At 46.0% G+C, this 15,713-nt stretch overlaps 2 protein-coding genes across 4 annotated transcripts in view; both read left to right on the top strand.

Moving 5' to 3' along the window:
- The window catches only part of SULF2 (sulfatase 2), a 146,751-nt gene that overhangs the window by 94,100 nt on the left and 36,938 nt on the right, over positions 1-15,713 (top strand). For all 3 annotated transcript variants that reach the window (XM_069072363.1, XM_069072362.1, XM_069072361.1), the window contains exon 5: positions 5,903-6,072. In XM_069072363.1, the coding sequence (XP_068928464.1) occupies positions 5,903-6,072 (170 nt within the window). The remainder of the gene's footprint in view (positions 1-5,902; positions 6,073-15,713) is intronic.
- The window catches only part of ZMYND8 (zinc finger MYND-type containing 8), a 540,997-nt gene continuing 539,927 nt past the window's right edge, over positions 14,644-15,713 (top strand). Inside the window, exon 1 of the mRNA XM_069072340.1 lies at positions 14,644-14,668. The gene's annotated coding sequence lies outside the window, so the exon portion shown is untranslated. The remainder of the gene's footprint in view (positions 14,669-15,713) is intronic.

Raw genomic sequence — 15,713 nt, 5'->3', positions numbered from 1 at the left:
AAGTCCTAGGGAGGCATCAGAGGAACGGAAGCTTTTTATATTAAAAATTATGAAGAGGAAGCCCAATGTAGTGGGTGGATAGCTGGCCTCAAAGTTAGAATGACCTGGGTTCCAAGTCTTGCCTCTGATACACACTGGCTGTGTGTGACCCTGGGCAAGTCCCTCTCTAAGCACTCGGGAAGCCCTCCCAAGACTCCAGGTAACAGAGCAGAGGTCAGTCGGCATTGTTAGAAAGAGTATCCTCACTTTGGGAATTTCCTACACCAATGAAATCACAGGCCCAGGATGAAAGAGAAAGATGGCAGCAATGATACTAGCTGGAGGAAAGAAGGACACACCCCAAAGGTTTGAGAGTGTGTCATTCATTAAGACTAGGGGTATATCCAAGGTTGCTTAGAATAGGACGTGGAGAGAGCAGGTCACTGATACCCATGAGAATACTGAAAAAGCAGACAGCATGTATGTCAGTTGCTTAGGGAGGCCAGCTAACCAGGAGGGAAAGATCCCAGGCTTCCAAAGGTAAGATTGACAATCTAATGTACTTCTGGCTTTTTTTTTTCCTATTTGAACCAAGAGGTAGGTGATGGAGGGCAGAGAGTGGGTCCCATTGCTGGAATGGTGAAAAAGATGCTCCTGGCTTCCCAGCAGAAGAGTAACTCAGTCCTGAGACTAGGAACCTACTGGGGACTCTGAGAATCATGCCCCATCCCCCAGTGGAGCCCAGAGAGAGTTGGCTGGTCTGTCTTAGGGGATCCAACCCAGTTTCTAGGGATGAGAAAGGATATAGACACCCCAGGAGCAATGCCGTGCTGCTTTGGAGAAGCTGGCGACATTTATTTCTGAACCCAGGACCCAAACTCCCTCAGCAACTGGTTTATTCATTGCCTAAGAAAGAGCTCTGCAGCCTGGGGCAGGAGGGGTGCTGGAAGGCCGCTGCCTAGGCCCTAGAGCCAGGAAAGATACAGCCCAGCTTTGATGTCACTGACTCCATTTTTGGCCCACTCTTCACTCTCCTTCCTGAGAGCTCTTAGCATCTCTCCTGCTGGCAGGGCTCCTTAGCAAGGACCACATTTACTCAGAACAAAATGCATTCACTTGCTTACAGCCACAAGCTAGCAATTTCCTCAAACGGGTTGTAGCGCCTCCTGATTTATTGATGTAGATAAATTATTGATGGGGGATGCTCATTAGGGGGAAGGGGGCACAGCAGGAAGGCAGTGAGGCTCTGGGAAGGGGGAGCTGCATAGACCTGAAAGAGCTGAGATTATACTCATCTACTTTAACATTGGGAAATAATTTCAAACCAACGTTTCCTTCCCCTTGAATTTTTCTCCGATTGCCTCATGTCTGGGTCCAGGGCCATTTAGTCCAGTAAGTGAGAGCACCAGGGTCACAAAGCCAAGTTCAAAGGCCTGGGTCTGACCTCCGACCTCTGAATGAATGACTTCCTACCTGAATGACTTCACCCTCCCTAGGTCTGTTTCTCCTTCTGTAAAGTGAGGTGAGACTCAATGGTCTCTGAGGTCCCTTCCATCCTCAGGTCAGTGATAGTAATATCCCACAGCCTCAGTGCCCCTGTGCACTGGTCACCTTTCTCATCAGTTATACCTGCTATGTAGAAGTTGTTGATTTGTTTTTAAGCTCTAGTTTCTAGGGACTGATTGTATGACCCTGTGACCTTGAGTAGTCACTTCCTGATCTCGAGACCTCATTTTTTTTTATCTATAAAACAAGGAGATTGGACTAGATTAATTCTAAGGACCTTTCTGGCTCCAGCAGCCCCTGTCCTAAGGTCCCTTTCAGCTTTGACATTCCATGTTCTTTGCTCAAAAATCCCTTCCGGCTCTGGCATTCTACATCCTCTCAATCACTAAGCATTTATTAAGCACTTCCTGCATGCTAGGCACTATGCCTAGGCACTGGGGACACAATTACAAAGGATGAGATGGTGACCCCTCTTTGGGAGATTGCTTCCATACCTAGTAGCACAGCTGGCATTTAATGGCATTTCTGTCCAGTCTCCATTCTCGTATTTAAGCCTCCTGCCTTCTGCTTGGCGGCATGCTTTCTGATGGGCTCCAAAGCCAGCAATTTGTGCCTTCCTCCCCTCTACTAAGCAAAAGTTCAGAATTACCCTTGGTAAAATAATGAGCTTCTCACACTGGAATCACATTTTTATTCTCTATGGCAAGTATTGTATCCCCCCAGAGAAAAACAAATTAAAATAAATTCACTTTGCCAACAACAGCTCAGGAGCAGAAGTAAATAATTCACCTTGATCATATCCCCTTCATGCCCAAAGACTCCTTCAGTTTAACTCTAAAACGAACCTTGGACGAGTGAGGACAGGCTTATATATACTCTAGTTGTGGGATAGAAAGAACCCTGGCCATAGGCAGCTAGGTGGTGCAGTGTGTAGAGTCCTGGCCTGGAGTCAGGAAGACCCAAGTTCAAATCCAACCTCAGATACTTACTAGCTATATAATACTGGACTAGGCCCTTAGCCTCTGCTTGCCTCGGTTTCCCCATATGTAAAATGAAGATAATAGCAGCATCTGTAATGAAGGGTTGCTGTGAGGATCAAAGGCAATAATATTCATAAAAGTGCAGTGCCTGGCACACAGTAGGAACCATAATATGCTTATTCTCTTCCCTTCCCTGTCCTGGACCTGAGTTGGCCCAACACTGGCTCTGCTGCTGATTTTTCAGTGTGTCTCCAGGGAAGTCACTCCCCACTCTCTGAGTCTCCGTGAAACAAGGGTTGTTCACTAGTGGACTTTCCAGCTCTAAGTGGCTACAGTTCCCTAGGCCTCAGGTAGGGACTGTACGTAGAACACCAACTGGCCATCCTGCAAGGGGCGGTCAGTAAGGGGGCCAGGAAGATGTTCTAATATCACATGTCTCAGTATATGTCTTCCCACTCATGGGGAAAAACCAGAAAGGGCTCAGCCTGACTACATCAGCAGCAATAGCTTTGTGTGCAGAGAGAACACTATTTTATACTCTACATTTATTCTCTTTATAACTTCCACCTCAGTGTTACATTAAGGTTGACAGAGCACATTCATTCCTCCTGACAGCCCTGTGGAGGGATGAGGTGCATGGTGATGTTATCCCCATTTCACAGATCGAGAGAGATAGTGAGGCTGATAGGTTTAGGGATTAAGCTCACATCCTGTGATAGAACCAGGATTCTGTTCTTTATCTTACATTAAATGCCCAATCTAACTCTCGTCTCTCTGAATAAAAATCAGCTCTTTGAGCTCTTCTTTCTGTATCCCTGCGCTATACCTAATACCATGCTGTGCACATAGTAGGTCCTCCTTCCATATTTGAGTGAGTATAAATTAACTAAAATCGGGACTAGATATTCTTGAACCTGAGTAACATGCACACGCGCGCGCGCGCACACACACGCACACACACACACACACACACACACACACACACACACACACACCCAAGCACCATTTTGACCAGAATCCCTCTTTGCTTCTCCTGGGGAATAAATGCCCCATTTGCCACACCCACTGTAGAGCTCAGCCTCTTGGACCCAGCAGCAGCCGCTCATGTGCATCACCCACTGCTTGACTTGTATGGCAGATTCCATTCCCTTGCCTAGGAGTTCACCTGCCTGCACCATTGTACAAGCTTCATCCCTCACTGCCCACATTACATTGGCTGCTGTTGTCCAGGTCTCATCAATCAGGACCTTTCCCTAATTACCAAAGCGGCCCTAGGCTGGCACCTTGCAGACAGCTAACGATCCCGGAGATAATGAGCCTCAGAGTCAGTGGGTAAACCTGTCTGTAACCGGGGAAACATCCCTTGCTGCTATGCAAAGTAAGGTGAGGGTTGGGGTAGGGTGGGTAAGGCTGTATCAGAGAGCTTCCCACCGCCAGCAGTGAAAATGCAATGCAAGATCCCCCTTCCTCTAACACAAAGGATCATGGGATCCCAAATGTAGTACCTAAAAGGAACCTGAGAGGTCATCTAGTCCAGCCTTCTCATTTTACAGATGAGGAAACTGAGACCCTGAGAGGGGACAGGACTTGGCTGATATCACAAAAGTAATAAAGGGGAGAACCAAGATTCCAACCCAGGTCCTTTTCCCTCTGCCTTTATTTCACCTGAGATCCTGTTCCTCTTTTAAAGATGTATCTGGCTCTCCCTCCCTCTCTCCACCCCAAAACAATCTCCCCTTTTTCTGCATTCTGTGTCTCTCTCTCTCGGAGTATCCATCTCTCTGTATTCAGCCTGTACCAGCAGTCTTCCCCTTTCCACCCAGAAGCCACCATGTGCCCAGAAGAGCATGGCTCCCTTTTCTAGCCGCGACATTGTTGGTTTAATTGTCTTCCTGAATCTCTCTTTCTTCTCCCTGTTGCTTAGTCATATCAGCCCAGTTCTGAGCTCTTCTGGCAGCAGTGCTAGAGGAAGCTACTGTCAATACAGTGAGCTATTGATAGGCCTCCCTGATTACCATTTGGATTGAATGGGAATTGATCCACCGGTTGTTGAAACATCAGCTTATCTTTCCCTCCAGCCCTTCATTCCTAGGCAGCTAAATCCTCCAGTGGAGCATGAGGCAGGTTTTCCATCATGCCTTTAGGAAGGCTTTGGGTTTTGTGTCACATTTCTCACACATCAAGAGAGAAGAAAATCCCTTTCATAGAATCCTGAGGAAGTGGAGGTCACCTTTCCATCCCCCGCCTCCGGCCTGTCCTACAGACATGCCCAGTGACCCTGGGCTCTTACAGAACTTAAGAAGGGGAGCATCTACAGCCTCCTAAGAGAACAACCCCTTCTGTTCTCCCCATCAGTGATCTCCCACCTGTCCTTTTCACTTCCCTCCTGTTTTGTTGGGGGGAATGGGCTAGGTCAAGATCATCCTATCAGAGATTCAGAGCGCAATGGGACCTTAGAGGTCGTCTAATTCAACTCTGGCATTTTACAGATGAGGAAACTGAGGCCCAGAATGTTAAGCACCAAAGGTCGCATCACTAGTAAATGACTGAGGCTGGATTCAAAATCATGTCTACCTAACTCCAGGTTCAGCACTCTCCAGCTCCACAGTGGCATGGGATGCAACCAGTTCAAGAAACTGGAAAAGAAAGCTTACGGCAGAAAGAAAGAAGGAAGTGGCATTTATTAAAAGCCTACTAAGTACCAGACACTGCTAGGACTCTACAAGTATATATTATCTTCACAATAACCCTGTGACGGAGATGCTGTTAACAGCCCCTTTGAACAGTTGAGGAAACTGAGGCAAATGGAGGCTAAGTGACTTTCCCAGGGTTACAGAGCTACTATGTGTCTGAGGCTGGATTCGAATTCAGGTCTTCCCTGACTCCAGGCCCAACATTTTATCTACTGTGCCACCAATCTGCTGAAGGGGAAAATGTGATCCCTGCCTGTGGAGCATGTGGAATAGAATTTGGAGAGGCAGATTCCACTTCACTCTAAGGAAACATCCCCAAATCATTGGAGTCATCTCAAAGTAGAATGGGCTGTCTTAGGAGGTGATAAGTTACTCCTCATTGGAGATCTCCAGATGAAGGCTTCATGGTCACTTGTTGGGTTATTGTGGAGAGAATTCCTCCTCCAGTACAAATTGGACTTGATTACCTGTTGAGGTTCCTTCCAACTCTGAGAATCTGTGCTGAGGATCCTTTGCATCCCCAATGCCTCTGTCTTTTGGAGTGCCCTTGCAAATGTTTTCTCTCTTTTTTTTTTTTTTGGAGGCAATTGGAGTTAAATGACTTACCCAGAGTCACAACAACTAATAAGTTTCTGAGACTGGATTTGGACTCAGCTCCAGGGTTGGTGCTCTATCTGCCTAGCTGCCCTCATTTTGTCTTTTTTTCTTCCCTTTCCCCTAATCCCTGCTTTGTCTCCCCTTCAGGATTACCTCACAGATCTGATCACCAATGATAGCATGAGCTTCTTTCGAACCTCCAAGAAGATGTATCCACACAGGCCGGTCCTGATGGTCATCAGCCATGCTGCTCCCCATGGCCCTGAGGACTCAGCCCCCCAGTACTCTCAGCTCTTCCCCAACGCCTCGCAGCACATGTAAGGTCAAGCTCCCCTTCAGCCAGAGGACGGTCATAGAGCTGATCCTCATGGGAAGCCAGTCTGGGTTTTGTTTTGGGTTTCTAGGTTGTTGTTTTTTGGTTTTTTTTTTGGAAAGACCAAAATGTGCAACATTTGCTTAACTGATTGAGAGTGGCAAGGACAGGGCAATTTGGAGATGGCATGAATATTCAGGGAGTTTAATTTTCATTAAAATCAGAATGTATTCCCCCTTTCCATAATTGCTTTTAGATGAAGCTCAGAGTGGTGCTGAGCTGATAAGTGCTGGGTGTTAACCTCCTGATCCCCTGGTCTTTGGGGAGGATTTGGGAGCTGCATTTGATAGAGGAAGAGAAATCAGCCCCCAGTGCCATGGTTTTCCTGGCTCAGTCTTGGATCCCGTCCCACTGCCTCCACACACCAGGCCAGGTCTCCCAGACTCGCCGGCCAGACTTCTGCCTCGCTCCCATGATGCGCAGCGGCAAATATGGACTCGGGAGCCAAATCAGGGAGTCCAGACTCAGCCAGGTTTCTAGATTATCATGACAGCAATTCCCATTTCTATAGCACTATAAAGGTGACAGAGTGTTTAATCTAGAACGACCCCATAAAGCAGGAAATAATATGAGAAGCTTTAACATCCCCATTTCACTGATAAGAAAACAGGCTCAGTGACAGTGACTTGCTTAGGGTCATTGAGTGTCAGTAGTAGGATTTGAACTCAAGTCTCCTGACTCAAAGCCAGGCCTTCTTTCCACCTCACTGTGCCTACCATATGTGCTGTGAAAAGCCAAGAAAGCATGTGTTCATTCCATGCTTCAAAGAGGGTGCTATTCTCACCCCAAAGCAGCCCGGCATTTCATGTTTAAATTGTTTGACATCTCTTGCTCATTTATTTCCCCTTTGAAATGAAAATTACAGAAATTCCAAATGAGCAGCGCCTGATATTACTTACACATACAATCAACCTTTGCCTTATTAGGAGTGTATTTGGAAGGCGCTCTTATCTCTAAGGTATAATCATCTGCAAAACAAAAAAAAAGTCCTACAATGGGCCAGAGTCCCAGGTGGGGAGGAGGGAGCGCAGAACCTGACTGCCTGCATCTTCTCCGACGTCTGTCAAGGCCTCCTACAGCAACATCTCGGCACGTTCAGGACCCTGACCTGGACTGGTGCTGGGCATACGCCTTCTCCAAACACCAACTGGGCCAATACTTAATGAGTGCTAGAGGAGAAGATGAAATAGGACACAGATCATTGTTCCACAGTCAGGAGTAGAGGCTAGCCACCTCATTTTATAGATGAGGAATCCGAAAGAAGGGAACAATGAATAAGCCCCTGCTGTACCAGGCACTACAGTGCTTAGAGCTGTACAGATATTAGCTCATTTGATCATCCCAACAACCCTGGGCGGTAGATGCAGTTATTATCCCCATTTTGCAATTGAGGAAACTGAGGCAGAGAAAAGTAAAGTGACTTGCCCAGGGTCACATAGCTAGCAGGAGCCTGCGGTCATATTTAAATTCAGGTCTGCCTGACTCCAAGTCCAGTGCTCTGTCCCCCGGACCACCTGCCTGCTTCTAGGAAGTAATAAAAGACAGTGACTTTCCCATTATCACACAGGTAGTGTCAACACCAGGGTTTGAACCCAAGTTAGTTCTCTCAACTTCAAAATCTGTGTTTTTTCTAATGTGTCATTTGCTGAAGTCTAGGTCTCAGCCCTCAAGAAGGTCACAGTCTAGTGGGGAAATCTCTCCCATAAAAACACATGTACAGGTGTACATATGGACACACATGCGCACACACACACACACCTAGAAAACAAAATAGAATATGAGGAAGATACAAATAGTGTTCCTGAGGAATTCCGAGAAGAGGGAGATCACTCACAACTGCTAGAGTCAGAAAAGGCTCTATGAAGTGCTTTAGAGACGAACCTAGAAGGAAGAGATGGATTTCAGCAGGTTGGGGGCAGAGGATAGGTGAGAGAGAGAAGGGGTATTGCAAGCACAGGAGACAGTACAAACAGAGGCAGGAGAGCACAGCACATGGACAGGGCTTGTCAAGTACTATATTTTAGCCAAAGGACTGAATATGTGGACGGAAGAGTGTTGGATCAGTTTAGAATGGTCAGGTGGGCTCACGCTATAAAGGACCTTGATCACTGGGCTAAAAAATTAGACTTTATTCCAGAGGCAATGGGGAGCCATTGAATGGCAGTGAGCAGAAGAGATGGGATCAGAGCTCTCCCCTAGAAAAATTAGTGTGACAGTACAGGCTGACTTGGAAGAAAGGAGAGAATGGAGACAGAGCATTGGTCCATGCAAGTGGTAATGAGGGGAAGGGAGAGGGAGAAGTCGGGACTAGAATGAAGATACTGATATGAAGAATATGGCAAAATCAACAGGCAATAACCCTCTTTCTCATACACTATAACTCATTTATTTGCTTCAGTTTCCCAGTAAAATGTGCCTGGAATGGGGTGGCTAGGTGGCACAGTGAATAGAGCACTGCCCTGGAGTCAGGAGGACCTGAGTTCAAATCTGGCCTCAGACACTTAACACTTACTAGCCATGTGACCTTGGGCAAGTCACTTAACCACAATTGCCCTACTTTCCCTCCTCCAAAAAAAAGAGAGAGATGTGCCTGGAATAGAGAAGTACAGTAATATTTTGTAGCAGAAAGAGCACTGGATTTAAGACAGGATTTAAAGAGTTTAAATCCTGGTTCTGTCACTTAACTGTCTAACATTCAGCAAGTCACTTGATCTTTCTAGGCCTCAGCTTTCTCATCTGCAAAATGAAAAGATGAGACTAAATGATCTCTGAAGTCCCTTCCAACTCTCAATCCTGCAGTTGTGGGCGAGTTTCATCAGACCGCCATTCCTCACACAGACCCTGAGATTGGCCCTAGAACCAAAGTGCTGCTCCTCAGGCAGACTTTGGTGCTCTGGCAGCATGGGAGACACGTGGTTGTGGTGCTGGGCTGCCCTGCGCTGTCTGCTAACATGCCTGGCAGGGGCTTTGATTGGGGAGACTTTGAGATCCACCTTCCAAAACCACCCATGAAAATGATAGTAATGGTGGTAAGAGTGATTGACAGTGTTGCAGTGTGCAGTGTTTTAAAGGTTGCAAAGCACTTTACAGGTGTTATCTCAGTCCTCACAACAACCCTGTGAGGAAATTGGTATTATTCTTCCCCTTTTCCAGATGGGGAAAGTGAGGTAGAGAATTGAGACAGTTTTCATAGGATCATATAGTTTGATAAGTGTCTGAGGCAGGATTTGAACTCGGTTATTCCTGACCCCCAAGTCCAGCATTCTACCCACTCTACCACCTCGTTGCTGTGAATACCCAGATATTCACACTGAGGGTGCCTTGCTGGACACTCAGGAAGCTCACCAGGTAGCAAGTCCCTGGTTCTCTATTCAGAAGGCCCTCACTTCAAGGCCCTCTAGCTTCAAGATCAAGCCTCTCTTTCAAATCTGTGTCCCAGAGGAAGAAGGTAGGATAGCAAAATCCCAAAAGGAACTTACTCTGTTTCCATGTCTTCTTCCTCATTCCCTCCCTCCAGTTCCTAATGCAGTGGGCAGTAGCTCCTCAGAAATGACAGGGGGAAGGGAGAGACAGAGAGAAGGAGGAGAGAGACAGAGGAGACAGAGAGACGAGAGAGAGAGAAAGCCCTATTAGAACCACAGGGCATGACCTCCAATGTCACCGAGGAGGGCTGGGGCCACTCATGATTCCTGACTCAGGAAGTTCTTTCCACCTTGGATTGATAGATAAGACTATGAATGAGTTGGGCAGGAGAGGGCGGTGTTTCCAGCAATCAAAGGGAATCCGTGGGCCAAGGTTGGATTAATTGGCAGGAGTCTCCAATCCACGGAGGAGTCAGAAAGCAAAGTCCAGAAGGAGCCCGCCCGGTATTGTGATTCATCGTGGGCATTACATAGCAACAGTTTCCATAACCATCAGCTTGTTCAGAGTGTAATGTGATTATTCCAGCCATGAGAACGTTCTGATATTCAAGAGGCTATTAAGGTATCAGAGAAGAAAAGGCATTTTTTTTCTCTGAACAAGGCCTTGCCCCCGCCCCTTCGCCCCACTCCCCTCAGCCTCCCCTGTCTGTTCAGGGCTGGCTTTGAAAAGCCTTCCCCCTCCAGCTTGCTGAAATCCATTCGCTATTTTGTTATTGACTGAGGATGTATGGGAGAGCCACACCTTTTAACATTTAATATTTAAAGAAGGTGGTAGGATCTGGGCATCCTCAGACCCAGCTTTTGTTGTAGAGTTTCTGTAGGAGAAGCTTTTCCTCTGTAGGTCAGAGAAAAAATTTTGTATAATAATAGAAGGAACCCAAATGTGGACTCAGGAGGCCAAAGGTCAAATCCCAGCTTTTATTAGTTATATGTTTATAAACAGGTTACTTTTTCCCTTCTGATCCTCAGTTTCCCCACCTGTTAAATGAAGAAACTGAAAACATACCTTCTTGAGGCAGGATTTTGCCTAGGGGTGGCCCTGCATCCAGAGACTGAGAAACTGAGTGGAAATTACACTGTTTTCCAGAGTCATAGCCTCTAGATATCCTTGGATGCTTCCTACTTGTGGGACCTTGGGAAAGATATCTAATGTCCCTGGGCCTCAGTTTCCTTATCTGTAAAGTAAGAGGCATAGTTAATTTGGAATGACCTCTGAGATTTCCTTCCTTCTCTAAATATTATGATGCCATGATCCCCTACAGGATAATAATACCTTCTATTCCTATAACATTTTTTAAAATTTCTATAGCATTTAAAGCATCTTTTTTTTCTTTACTACAACAACCGCATGGTAAATAGGCAGGATGAGTTATCTTGATTTTACTGATGAAGAAATTGACTTTACCCAAAGTATACAAGCTAGGCTCTGGCTCCGGCCAAATTCAGCTTTCCTTCTACTCTGCCTAATGGACCATCTCCAAGTCCAGCAGTTCTCCAGTTCCATAGTGATGTCGTATCCAGTCAGCTCAAGAACCTGGAAGAGAAAGCATAGGGGAAAAGAAGGAAGGAAGCAAGCAAGCATTTATTAAGTGCCTACTATGTACCAAACAATTTTAGTGGGATTTGAAGATTCTTAGACCTGGCCAGTAGCATTTCCTGTGGTTAGAACAGAGCCATCTAGAGAAGTGCACAAGGAACTCACTCATTGGGGAGATGACTAACATATAAACATAGAGTGGTGTGAGGTTAAAAAATAAAGTGAGGCACAAAACAAAACACTGGAGAGTATAGAGGAGAGACAAGAGTTCTTCAGATGTTGTTGAGTCATTTTTAATTGTCTCTGACTCTTCGTGGCCCCATTTGGGGTTTTTTTGGCAAAGATACGAGAGTGGTTTGTCATTTTTTTCTCTAGCTTATTTTACCAATAAGGCAAACAGAGTGAAGTGACTTACCCAAGGTCACACAGCTAGTAAGTATCTGAGGCCAGAACTGATCTCTGGAAGATAAGTCTTCCTGCCTCCAGGCCTGGCACTCTCTGCACGGCCCCACCTAGCCTCCTCTTCTTCAGATGTTGGGGCAGATAAACAGGAGCTTCCAGGGAATCAGGGCAAGGCTTTATGGAAGTGCTGGCACTGATGGCAGTCCCTGAAGGCAGGTGGGCGGTGCAGTGTGGACAGATCATTGGATGGAGACTCAGGAACAGCTCAATGCAAATTTAACTTCACTAGCTGTGTGACCCTGGGAAGGTCCCTCAACCTCAGTTATCTCATCAGTAAAATGGAAATAATAAAACCTACCACCTAGGATGGTTGTGAGGTTCAAGTGAAATAGTATCTGTAAAGAACTTTGCAGATCTTAAAGCACTATGTAAATGCTAGATTATCATCAATTACTATTGAAAGTTGGGTTGGATTTCAACAGGTATTGATGGAAATGACAGGGAATTACGTTATAAGAGCTGTGCTTTCGGAAGATGACTAGGAGATAGTAGGTTTGAGATGGATTGAAGGGGAGAGAGACTGGAAAAGAATCCTCTGATAATTTCAAAAACCATTTATTAAATACCTGCTGTGTGCTTAGCATTAGGGGCAATATAGAAATAAATAACACAGGCTCCCAGCCTCACCAAGCTCGGGCTCTGGTGGGAGGGCTTAACAAACGCCTGCTGATCGATTGTCCAACATGTACACAAATACCTATAATGCAAAAGGATTTGGGAGTGATTAAGGGAGGTGTAAACAAAGCTCTGTGGTCCAATTCTGATCTGCATTGCCTCGCCCCTGGGGTTATTGTAAAAGCTCATCAACCAGGCTAAAATAAAAATCATGATAATAGCCTATGTTTATAGTCACATTATGAAGTTTACACAGCACTTTCCTCACTGCAACTCTCTAAGGTAGATAGCTTAGGTGAGATGAGCTCCTGTTTTTTATTTTTTCACGTGAGGAAACTAAGGCTCAGAAAAGGTGGGGGTCAAATAGTTTGTTGTTTGGTTAGATCAGACTCTCCATGACCCCATTTGGGGTTTTCTTGGCAAAGGTACTGGAGTGGTTTGCCATTTCCTTCTCCAGCTCATTTTACAGAGGAGGAAACCGAGACAGACAGGGCTAAGTGACTTATACCCAGGATCATACAGCTAGTGTCTGAGGGTAGATTAAACTTAAGAAGAAGAGTCTTCCTGACTTCAGACACTGGGCCACCTAGAGTTACCAAGGACCCAAACTAAAGCTTTAACATAGACCTCATAACACTAAGCCTCCTATTTTGCCCCTTAGGTGAGCATTTTCTTTTGCTTGTAGAGGCAGCTTCTGGGCCAACACTTACTTTCCCTTGGTTCGCTCGGTCATCAGCAAGCACTGGTTAATACAGACCTTGAGTGGCTCCTGGTTACTACAGAAGGGAGAGTCTGCTACAAGTGTGAGCAGGGACAGGACTAAAGAGGAGTTGGCAAACTGGGCTGGTTTCAGGTATATCACGATCTGCAGAGCATCAGATTCTGAGCTGTAAAGGACCTAAGGGGTCATCCTCTCCAACCCCCACATCTTACAGTAGGAGAAACTGAGGCCCCAGGAGTGGAAGGCACTTGTCCAAAGGAGATGCAACCAGAAAGCGGCAGGTCTGGGAATCTTTTTACTCCGAATTCAGACCTTTTTCTATTATCCCACAGCTGCTTCTCTTGGTACAACTTTGTTCAGATATAGATCTCATAGTATAACCATTTAGGTGTCGTAAGTCAAGAATGTATTAAGTAAGCCTTTACTCTGTACCAGGCGCTGTCCTAAGTGCTGATGATACAAAGACCAAAATATGGTCCCTGCCCTCCAAGAGATTACATTCTGACTAGAGAGACATGCAGCGTGAACCTCTGGGAACGTGTAAGCTTTCTGCAGAAGAGATGGATTATAATCTGAAAGGGGAAGGCACTAGCAGGAAAGATCCTGAGTCTTGAAGGAAGTTGGACAAACCGAGACCCAAGCTCTAACTGGCTAAAACCCATCCAGGGTGTCCCAGATCAGGTGGTGCATCCCACAGAGTGGGATCCTGAGAGCAATGGCCATCCCTTCTCATTAGCGGACTGTGAGTTCTTGCTCCTAGGGCCAACCTTTGAAAGATATTCATCCTGAAGATGTGGAATGCACCTGCCTTTTCTCCCCCCACGCCACCCCCTCCCCCTGACATCTCACCTGTTCTTTAGTACCCCCCTCCAAGGACCCTTCTTCTCCATGAAGCTTTCCCCCCAATGACAAGGGTCTCTGTCATCCCTCTGATCTCAGAGCTCTTTGTACTCCTCACCTCCTCTCTGAGCAGCTGTAATTTTGTAAGTGTCGGCTTCTTCAGCACCAGAGCAGACTCATATCTTATTACATGGTCTTCAGAGCCACAGTGGACCCCAAAACTTCATCCATTGGTAGCCAACTCTGGTAACGAACGAGATTCCACACATTTAACTAGATAGGTCCACAATGATAGACATACAGCCTGTCACTGGACCTTTAGTTGGAGAAACAAACATATATTAAAAAAACTTTCCCAGTGCCAGGCGCTGTGCTAAGTGCTGGTGATACAAAGAAAAGGCAAAAACCTTGGTTCCTGCCCTCAAGGAGCTCACAGTCGAATGGGGTAGACAACATGCAAAAAAATTGTCTATGCAGGATGTATAGAGTACAGATGCAAGGCAGTCTCGGAGAGAAGGCACAAGGAGAAGGAAGGGGGAAGAAGGGCATTGAGAGGAAGGGTCTCCTGCAGAAGGCAGGATTGGGACTGTCTTAGAAGGAATAGAGGGAGAGCAGCCCCCAGGTGAGGGGAGTCACAGAGTCCAAGTCAGGAGATGGAGTCTCCCATTAGAGGAAGATTATAAGAGTATGTGAAATAACTTGTAAGCCAGGAAGGGTGGGAAGGGGCCAGAGAGAAGACACTATCATTAAGCAGGACCAGGAAAGGCTTCCTTTAGCTGAGTATTGATGGAAGCAGGGGAAACCAGAAGGTGAGGCAAAGGAAGGAGAGAATTCAGGGCCTGGGGCCTGGCCATTGAAAAAGCCCAAAGTCAGAAGATGAAATGTCTTGTGCAGGAACGGCAGAGTCCAGTGTCATTGAAATGCAGAGTACATGGGGGTGAGTAAGGTATAAGAAAACTGGAAATGTAGGAAGAAACCAAGTTATGAAGGATTTCAGAAGACAAACAGAGAATTTTATATTTGATCCTGGAGGTGTTGGAGTTTATTGAAGAGGAAAGTGGCATGGTCAGACCTACACTTTAGGAATATCAATATGACAGGTGAAAGAGGGAGGGAACAAGCATTTATTAAGCACCTACTGTGTACCAGCCATTATTTAAAAGTGCTTTACAGATATCCCATTTGATTCCCACAGCAACCCTGGTGATATTATTATCCCCGTTTTATAGTTGAAGAAACTGAGGCAGACAAAGGTTAAGTGACTTGCCCAGGGTCACACAGATAGTAAATGTCTGAGGTCAGGTTTGAACCTAGGTCTTCCTAACTCCAGGCCCAGCACTGTATCCACAGAGCCACCTAACTGCTTCTGAGTAGGGAGACCAACCAGCAGGCTATTGCAGTAGTCCAGACATGAGGTAATGAGGGCCTGCAGCAGTGTCAGAGGAGAAAAGGTGCTTAAGGACTTAAAGAGCCAAATAGAGGGTTTTCTTTTTAGTCCTAGAGGTAATAGGGAGCCAATGAAATTTACTGAGTAGGGGAGTGACCTGGGCAAGTATAAGCCATTGGAGCCACAATGGGCAGGTGGAGAGGCAGTTGGAGGTTCACTGTTCATTGAATATTGAATGGTTGGGTGATACCCTCTGCTAAGATAGGAGTCATTTCACTCCAGGGTACAAAGAAAAGCACTGGCCCAGCAATGAACATGTTGGGACCACCATCTCTAATCTCTAGGGCAGCTTAATATAAGGTGAAGAGTTCTAGGCCCACCACACTAGACCATGAGCTAGCAGCATCATTTTAGCAAGCCTTCTCTGAACCTTGGCTTTCTCATATATGAAATGAGGACTTGGTCTCCATCAGAGATTCTTAACCTGGAACCTGTAACTTTGGACCTCTTAATCTTTGGGTAACTATATTTCAGTGGAATTGGTTTTCTTTGTAAATCTCCTGTATTTTATGCATTTAAAAGCATCCTGAGAAGGGATCCA

This window comes from Petaurus breviceps, unplaced genomic scaffold (genome assembly GCF_028583685.1).
Source record: "Petaurus breviceps papuanus isolate PSGF00001 unplaced genomic scaffold, PetGlider_PUasm1.0 90847, whole genome shotgun sequence".
In the NCBI taxonomy this organism is placed as follows: domain Eukaryota; kingdom Metazoa; phylum Chordata; class Mammalia; order Diprotodontia; family Petauridae; genus Petaurus; species Petaurus breviceps.
Note: the sequence above shows the minus strand (reverse complement) of the source record. Positions and strands in the feature narration are given on the sequence as shown.